Source organism: Toxorhynchites rutilus, chromosome 1 (assembly GCF_029784135.1).
Source record: "Toxorhynchites rutilus septentrionalis strain SRP chromosome 1, ASM2978413v1, whole genome shotgun sequence".
Classification (NCBI taxonomy): domain Eukaryota; kingdom Metazoa; phylum Arthropoda; class Insecta; order Diptera; family Culicidae; genus Toxorhynchites; species Toxorhynchites rutilus.
In genome coordinates this window covers 111946305-111955958 of record NC_073744.1, presented here as the reverse complement: position 1 = coordinate 111955958, position 9654 = coordinate 111946305, and the positions used below count along the sequence as shown (strand labels likewise).

Genomic DNA, 9654 nt, shown 5'->3' with positions numbered 1-9654 from the left:
CGTGTTGCATGCTGAAGAAAATCATGAAACAGTAAATCATATTAGCTCCTAATAAAGAACATATTACATCATATTGAAATGTCAATGAAATGCTTTAACATTGACAAGTTTCATTTCATAACAGCAATATGGCTCGGAAACCAGGAATGACCGATCCTACTGCATAGAATGTATTAGGTTATATCATATCGAATTATATGTATGAGTTTTAACCGCCGTTGAATTAAATTTCAGATAGCCGCGCGAGATAGCTGGTGGATGATAATCCAGACGACAGGAGTTCGAACCCACATCGGATCAGTTTTCACCAAACATCAATCTGTGCCATTTCAAACATTTATATTCCACTCCCAACACAAGTAAATTTAATAATTATTATTTCTACAAATATAAATACTCATATATAAAAATGTCGATTCGTGAGGCTATAATAAACATTTTACGAAAATATTTTGCTCCATTTGTTTTTTTTTCTATGTCTCATATACGATGAGTATGGTAAAAGTCATATTAGGTGCGTTGACAATTCATGAATATATTCATATTAGATCGCAATTCAATTTCAACATAATCGCTATTATAGTCGGTCAAAGTTGCATATTCATCCAAACTAATTCGGTAAGCATTTGCCATGTATGTATATGGCCTCCACTTTTGCATGCATATCCCAGTTAGGCGCATTATATGCCAACCAAAATTTAGGGCATATGATGTTATATATACGTTTGTTATGTGATTTAATGTTTGCTGGGATGTCACAAAGCTGGATGGGAAGAAATTTTCCAACTGTGAAAGCTGTGGCGAGTGGCAACAAATCGCTAAACAGGCAGGTTTAGCCGAACAAGATGGGGATATCGAGTGATAACAAAACAATAAACTCTTTAGATTGAAGATAATGTTGTGATCCTGAAAAGGACCCTTTTTAGCCTGCGTGTGAATCCAACGAGCGAACAAATCGTAATGAATGTATTTTTTTGCCATCGCTCCCTTTTAACGCTCATTCGTTCGTCTCGTTGGACTCGCCCCTCTGGCTGAGTCTGCCGATTTGTCTCTATCCTGTGAGTGTGTACCGCTAGAGTATAAAACACGCGGACCCCAAAAAAATATCTTATTTTCTTTCAAACCGTAAACCCGTGTGGTTGTACGGCATCGGCATCGTGGACGTAACAAAGGAGGACAAGTTAAGGGAAAGGCAAAGTCTCACTCGAACCGTGCAGGTCTCCAGTTCCCTGTTGGTCGCATTCACTGATTGCTCCGCAAGGGTAACTAGACCGAACGGATTGGTGCCGGAGCACCAGTATATCTAACAGCGATTATAGAGTTTCGGCTGTCGGAATGCTCGAGTTGGCTTGCAAAGCTGCTCACGACAATCAGAAAACCCGCATCAAGAACAGAGCAGCTTCGGTTCGGCGCTCATCAAGGCAACAATTAGTTTCAGTGAGTGGCAAAGTGTTTCTCCGGCACGTCGCATTAAATGTAATGTTCGGATGGGGTAAGAAAAACGTCCAGATAGCAGCTAACTCGCAGCTTCAAAGCTGTAATGTATTCGTTTAAATTCATGGTTCACAATATACAAAGTTTTCACTTACATTTTCGTTTTGTTCTTCGTTTTATCCGAACACCTCTTTTATAAATCCTCTTGATTAGTGACTACTAAATGACCGTACTATTAGTTATAAGTCTAGCTAAGTTTATAAATTCATTTACCTTTAAGTTCACTCTTGATTATAGAAATAGGTTAAGATTTGTTGTAGGAATGTAAATGTAAATAGCGTAGGATATAGATATATTAGGAAAAGGTTTTTATTCTAGGATAACTAATTATTTTTCTTCTCAACTCGTTTGCCACTCTTTTGCCGTATCACGTGAGATTGTTTTGTTTTTGCTACTGTGTTTTGCTGTCTGACGTTTCTCGTTATTTATTTGTTGTTTTTACGTTGGCTGCTACGGACGGGCTGAGCTCACCCTCCTACTGCACGAAACTGCCCTGTGGTTTCGTAACATCCCCCTGCCCGTGTAGTTCCGGACCGTCCCCAGGTTTCTGAAGATCCAGAAGTGCCAATTTCACTGCAGGTCTGTTGAGTATTCCGTTTTTAGTCCGCACAACTGCTCGTCGAACTTGCCCATCCGCTGCCTTAACCACATCTAGAATTCTGCCTCTCAACCATCCGTTCCGTTTACTCTCTTCTACCACGAGTACCAGGTCCCCAACTTCCAACGGCTTAGCCGGTTCGAACCACTTGGTGCGTCTGGTTATAGTTGGAAGGTACTCTCGAATCCAACGGTTCCAAAAATGATCCACCAGGCATTGCGCTAGACGCCAGCTGTCACGCAGGATTCCTCCTTCCAGCCTTGTCGACATCTCCGGCTGTGTGATACCCTTGGTGCCAAAGAGCAGGAAATGATTCGGCGTAAGCGACTCCTGCTCAATCGATTCCAAAGGGATGTAAGTTAGCGGCCTGGAGTTGACAATGGCCTCAGCCTCCAGCACTACCGTCTCCAGAACTTCATCGTTCGGATGATGTGGATGGTCCGCAATTGCTGACATGGCAGCCTTTACGGAGCGCACCATACGCTCCCATGAACCGCCCATATGAGGTGCTGATGGTGGATTGAAAATCCAGTTGGTCTTGCTGTTCGTAAACGTGACCGCACAGTCCTCATGGATATTCTGTATCTGATTCTTCAATATGTTGCTCGCTCCCAAGAAATTTGTGCCGTTGTCACTATAAAAATTCTCCGGGGAACCACGACGAGCCACAAAACGTCTGATGGCCATTATACATGACTGGGTGGACAGACTGTGCACCACTTCTAGATGTACAGCACGTATAGTCAAGCAGGTAAACAATGCCACCCACCTCTTTACCAAGCTGCGACCTTGCTTGACCTGTATTGGTCCTAGATAGTCCACTCCAGTGAACGTAAACGGTCTGATCATTCCTGTAACACGAACTGCAGGCAGAGCTGACATCAGAGGAGGATTTGGAACAACCTTTCGAATACGACACGTCACGCACTGCTTTGCCACCTGCCGAATCAGAATTCGAAGTCCGGGTACGAAGAATCGTTGACGCATTTCATTGCAGACTGTCTCCCCGTTCCTGTGAAGAAACCTCCGGTGATAGCTCTCCGTTAGAAGATAGACTGCATATTCTTTCCTTGGCAGCACAATCGGAAATTTCGTGTCATACGATACAGACGGCGAAGTAGATATTCTACTGTTCATTCGGACGACACCTCGTTCATCCAAGAATACCGAAAGTCGATAGAGTGGACTAGATTTCGGGAATGGAGCTAAACTTGTGGGATTCGTCAGGTTATGCTCCAGAATCGCGTACTCGTCTGAATAGGTTCCAGCTTGCACCTGCTTCCATATCACTATTTCCGCATCACACAACTCTTTTTGAGATAGAAAATCCGACTGGGACGCCGGTTCCCCTCTAAATCTGCGTACAGCACGCAAAGCGTAAACGGTCGCCCTCAATAGACGATTCCAGTTTGAAAACCTGGAACAATCAACAACGGCTTTCGGCATCATGCCGTGGAATAAAAATGCAGAACGCAGTTCGACTTCTGTTTCTGCTTGTTTCCGCGGGGGTTCTGAAGGCCACTGCTCCTGTTCTTGGTATAAAAATTCTGGAGCATTGTACCACGGACTGGTCGGATCGAAGCTTGGCCCCTCCTTCCATTTCGTGGCTACGTCGGCTATGTTCATTTTTGATGGTACATAGTGCCATTCATCCACTGTAGTTGTTGAGAGGATCTCTCCTACACGAAAGGCAACAAATTGATGATACCGCCGGCTATCAGACCGCAACCAGCAGAGAACAGTTGAGGAATCTGTCCACAAGAAGCGTTTCTTTATTTGGACATCCAGGGATTTCAGGACGAAGTCCATCAACCTTGTCCCGATCATCGCTGCTTGAAGCTCAAGACGTGGAATGGAGAGAGGTTTTAGTGGGGCCACTTTAGTTTTAGCGGCTACCAGAGCACACCTGGGCTTACCGCTGTCGAGGACTCGGAGATAAAGAACCGCCGCACATGCCAATTCACTCGCATCCACAAATAGATGAACTTCCGCCTCTTTGAGTGCAGAGATGTTCACCCCTTTAAAGAAACAGCGTGGTACTCTCACTTCATCCAAACGCTGCATGTATTGGCACCACTGCTTCCATTGATCCCACAATTCCTCCACAATGAGTTCGTCCCAGTCCGTTCCGGTTCTCCAAATCTGTTGCATGAGAATCTTCCCATGCACCACGAAGTGTGAAATGAGTCCCAATGGGTCAAATAGGGACATTACAGTTCGCAGAACCTGTCGTTTGCTAGGAACGGTTCTACTCTCGACAAGTTCCCTAATCTCCTCCTTCATATTGCTCAAGTCAAAGCTAAAGACATCGTCTGCTGGCCTCCAGATCAATCCCAGCACCCGTTCAGACTCTGGTGATTTGTCCAGGTTCATGGATACCTGCTGGCGTTCTGTCGTTTCTCCGATTCTCGCTAGGACTTCGACTGAATTAGAGCAGAAGTTACGGATATCGAATCCTGCTTGAGAATGGACGAATTTCACTTCGTTAACCAACTGGACGGCTTCCTTTTCTGTGTCTACGCTGTCCAGAAAATCATCCACGTAGTGGTTATCTGTTATGGCTTTCACCGCTCTCGGAAATGATCTCGCGAACTCCGTTGCATTTTTGTTCTTTACGTACTGTGCCAGACTCGGCGAGCATGTCGCTCCAAACGTCGCAACGTCCATAGTATATATCTGGGGTTCTGACCCAGGGCATGATCGATAAATGAATCGCTGGGCCTGCTTGTCTTCGTCTCGAATCCAAATCTGATGGAACATCTCTCTTATGTCGCCTACTATTGCGATGTTCCCTTGTCTGAACCGTAGTAATACCTCCATCAGGGCTACCAGCAGATCAGGACCTTTTAATAGCATGTCGTTGAACGACACTCCTCCTGCTCGTGCTTTAGCGTCCCATATCAACCGCAACTTATTCGGTTTCTTCGGGTTCTGTATGACTCCCAAAGGTAGATACCAGACCTTATTTGGGTTCGTAGATCGAAGTTCTTCTGGCGTAGTTCGATGAGCATAACCCTTCACTTCATATTCCATTATCTGGTTTCTCACCTTTGCTTCAAGAACTGGATCTCGACTTAGTCGTTTCTCCAACGCATGCAATCGCCGCAATGCCATCGGATAGCTATCGGGAAAGCAGATGTTGTTGAACCTCCAAAGCAGCCCTGTCTCGAAACCACCTTTGACACGTCGTGTGGTTGCTTCCATTATTTTCCGCGCTCGTTTGTCTTCTTCCGGTTCGGGTTTAACCGTTACACTCGACTCTTCAACGGCAAAAAATTGCTTCATCCACTGATGCAGATCGCGATTTTGCACCTCATCAGCTAGATGTAGGTTCAACTGCTCCATCGCTGTTCCGCTGTCGGAGTTTTTCCCGAATATGCACCATCCGAGACGTGTCTTTGTTGCTACCGGTTCATTGTCTTTTCCTTCTCGTGTTCGCAATGCAGTTAGTAGTCTAATGTGTTCTATACCGATGATGATGCCCGGGATCGCATCCTCGTAACTGTGAACCGGAAGTCCCTTCAGATGATGGTAGGTTTGGACTAGATCCTCATAGCGCATCGTTTGCGCAGGTAACTGGAGCTGCTGAACCGTTCTCACGTTATGGAGTTTAAACTTCTTGCCATCCCCGCAGATTACTATACTGATTCGTTGAGATTCTTTTTCTTCCCGCGAGATATTGCCTGTCCAACTCAGACAGAAACCGTCGGTTGGCCCCTTGATGCCTAGAGCGGACGCGATTTTGTTTTCCAGAAGGGTAGAATTCGATCCATCGTCCAGGAACGCGTAAGTACTGACATGTTTTCCATTTCCATGTATAGTAACTGGCAAATAACGGAATAAAGAATAAGACCTAGAGCGATGTAGATTTTGATGTACAACAGTGTCTGTATTCCCTGTAGTTCTCGCTGTGTTCGTCTTTTCCGAACTACTCGTTGGATGTAGAAGACTGTTGTGATATATTCTACATCCGTTAATGCCACACTCCTTTTTGGTACGACATGGCCATTTGCGGTGTGGTACAAGGCAACTCCTACACAGGTTCTTCTCTTTAACTGCCTTCCACCTACCGTCAACATCGAGCGCTTTGAATTGGATGCAGTTCGCGATCTCGTGACGTTCTTTACCGCAATACACACAAAGCTTCTTTGCCTGTTCCATTGGCGTCTTCATTTTCTCGGCAAATTCAGAGTTCTTCTCCCGCTGATCCTCAGTATGCATGTACAGCTTCGGTTTTTCTTTAATCGATTTACCAGTCTTCGAGTTCAGTGCGAGGGCGTCCATCGGAAGCGTAACGTCAGAGGCCATCATCACAAGCTCGGACATGAAAGCACTAAAGGTCGTTAGGTTGACACAAGAGAATCTGCTCTTGTAGTAAGACCACTGCATCTTGATTTGAGGTGGCAATTTCTCTACCAATTCGTGGAGCAGCGTCGGATTCCACAGATGATCAGGAAGATTGGCGATAGTCATATGATCTACGACGTTTTGTACCGCGAGACCGAAGTTAATCTGCGACTGCAGGTTATCAAATTTTGGAGAAGGTACCGTTCGCAACTTTTGGAGGAGAGAATGTATTAAAATTTCTGGTCGACCATACAACCTTCTAAGTATATCGATAACAAAAGGCACAGACTGTGGCATCAGCAAACGACTCCGAACTGCTTCTAACGCACTACCCTTTAGACAACGCTGCAATCTCGCCAGGTTTTCCGAATCCGTATATCCACACGCTTCTGTGGAGTTGCAGAACGAGCTGTAGAACAACGGCCAGTCCTGCGGATCGCCAGCGAAGTTTGGCAACTCCCGTGGCATCACTTGCCTCGCCGCCATTTGTTCACTAGATGGCCCATTTCGGACTGGAGTAACGGATTGTTGCTGAGTCCCAAACTGGGGAAAAGTTACACTGGATGTAGGTGGCATCGATACATTGGTGAGTCCTGGAACTTCGCCGACACTGTTCAGAATCAACCTTCCCTGCGATGAAACCGGAATGTGCTTCATGGGGTCCGACTCTATTCCACCGTTCGTCCCAGCGACGCTCGTACTGGTAATATTCGCGTTACTCCACGTTGGTTGACATCCGAAATTCAGCATAGATCGAGAAATTCCCATCGTTATTGATGAAGCAGGATTTTGTGAACTTACTGGATACCCGTTTGCCAAGCATCCAGCGCCCCCATTGAGAAACGACATTGTTGGATTAGTAGCGACGATGTTGTGGAAGTTTTGCATCAAACTGTTTGTGTTATAATTCTGACCCAGACTTGGATTGGAAGTTGAGAACATAGGGTTACAACTGGGCATAGGTATGTGACTGGGCCCATAGTAGAAGGGAAAAACTTCTGGTACACTTTTCTCTACTAATCTATCGTGTAACATTGGCCCTACACTAGTCGAAGACGCGATCACATTATCACATCCCGATGACCTCATATTTATTTGATTATTATTTTCTGGTAGACGATTGCGACCAGCTACAGAAGAAAAGTCGACAATCGAAGGTGGAGCACTTTTATTTAGTGGAGCCCTTTCTTCATCCATTGGCCCGCGGGAGTTGATCCCGATAGAAGAGAAGCATCTAGTCATCGACGGACTTACTTGCGATCGAGGGGTAGTTTCGATGTGTTGTCTTGACATCACCGGAGTTTGCACTTGAGGAACGATTGTTCCATCAGCACACTCGACGCTCCTGGAAACGTCCATCGAAATTGGCGTAGAATTTGACGCTGGGACAGAAGTTGCCGAAACAGGGATGTTCGACACGATGGGACTTGAAGTAGCAGGAACAGGAACGATAGACTGCTGAGCTGCTTCTGAGACTACGACCGTTGGCATGATGCTACTGGATGGCACTACTTCCACTTTATGTGTTGTGCCGACTTCCTGGTTGCTCAGCCACGATTGGACCCTCTCCCGACTAGCTCGACTGCTCAGTCTCGATCTCCTACTGGCTCCATCTTCCGAATCCTCCGTCTCTGCTAGAAGAATCTCATACTTCTTCTTGAGAAACTCCTCCTCCTCCACAGCTAACTTCTTCCTTGTAGCAGCCCGAGCTGCTTCTTCTTCCAGAATTCTCCTCATTCGCATGGCCTTTTGTTCCTCCATCATCCTCAGGTTGAGGTCTACCCTGGACGAGCGCTTGCTCGAGGTGGAACGAGTAACCGACCCTTGTGGTTGGATTATGGAATGCTCTGCACGACATTGATCGCATTTCCAACTGCGATTGACGATCGAATCGCTCACTTGTGCACATCCGAAGTGTACCCACGTCTCGCATGTATCGCACCCGACTAAGTTGTCGGCCGAGTCCGGTCGGTCACACTTAGCGCAATGACTCACGATCTGCATTTCTGGATTCATAGCACCAGAAAATCTTTGAAGAATGTTCGGATGGGGTAAGAAAAACGTCCAGATAGCAGCTAACTCGCAGCTTCAAAGCTGTAATGTATTCGTTTAAATTCATGGTTCACAATATACAAAGTTTTCACTTACATTTTCGTTTTGTTCTTCGTTTTATCCGAACACCTCTTTTATAAATCCTCTTGATTAGTGACTACTAAATGACCGTACTATTAGTTATAAGTCTAGCTAAGTTTATAAATTCATTTACCTTTAAGTTCACTCTTGATTATAGAAATAGGTTAAGATTTGTTGTAGGAATGTAAATGTAAATAGCGTAGGATATAGATATATTAGGAAAAGGTTTTTATTCTAGGATAACTAATTATTTTTCTTCTCAACTCGTTTGCCACTCTTTTGCCGTATCACGTGAGATTGTTTTGTTTTTGCTACTGTGTTTTGCTGTCTGACGTTTCTCGTTATTTATTTGTTGTTTTTACGTTGGCTGCTACGGACGGGCTGAGCTCACCCTCCTACTGCACGAAACTGCCCTGTGGTTTCGTAACATGTAATTTACTGAACAACATGTCACAAGCTGGATGGGAAGAAATTTTCCAACTGTGAAAGCTGTGGCGAGTGGCAAACGCAATAGCTAAACAGGAAGGTTTAACCGAACAAGATGGGAATATCGAGTGATAACAAAAACACAACACCAAAGGTTCTTTTCAGAACCATCAACATATTCATAAAGAGTAAACAGTAAACTAATCCATTTTTCAGGTAGATAGGTAGGTATTCACGTAGAAGAAGAAAATAAAACAATATATTTAAAATATATATTTAACAAAAGCTGTCCCCTTTGTATAGTCCTACGTCACTCCGGTTATGTCACCGACATTACCCTCCCGTCTTTTTTATAAAAGTCCCCTATTGATCCGCAGGGACCAACGTGAGTCAGACGAAAAGTTAATCTTTGGTCCCCTAACTCTGTCAGGGCTCAACGTGTTAAATAAGCCGGAATAACTAGTGTATACGGAACAGGAAGAGACAGGGTTGTTTGATGAAGTATCGTGAGTGAAACGCTTGGCGGCCTTACGGAAGTTGGCCGGAACCTCAACCATGGTCCATGAAAAGATGTATGTCAGCGTGTTCTTTTACCTTTTCGTGGCTTTGGTGGTAGGCTGTCTCTCCATTTTGTCCATTCGCCCAAAAGTTTTTTT

General features: G+C 45.0%; 1 protein-coding gene across 1 annotated transcript; it reads right to left on the bottom strand.

Moving 5' to 3' along the window:
- Positions 1 to 1969: 1969 nt before the first annotated feature.
- On the bottom strand, positions 1970 to 8455 carry LOC129761335 (uncharacterized). The gene has a single exon (XM_055759054.1). It carries the CDS (start codon positions 8453 to 8455, stop codon positions 1970 to 1972), a length of 6486 nt encoding a protein of 2161 aa, XP_055615029.1.
- Positions 8456 to 9654: the final 1199 nt, after the last annotated feature.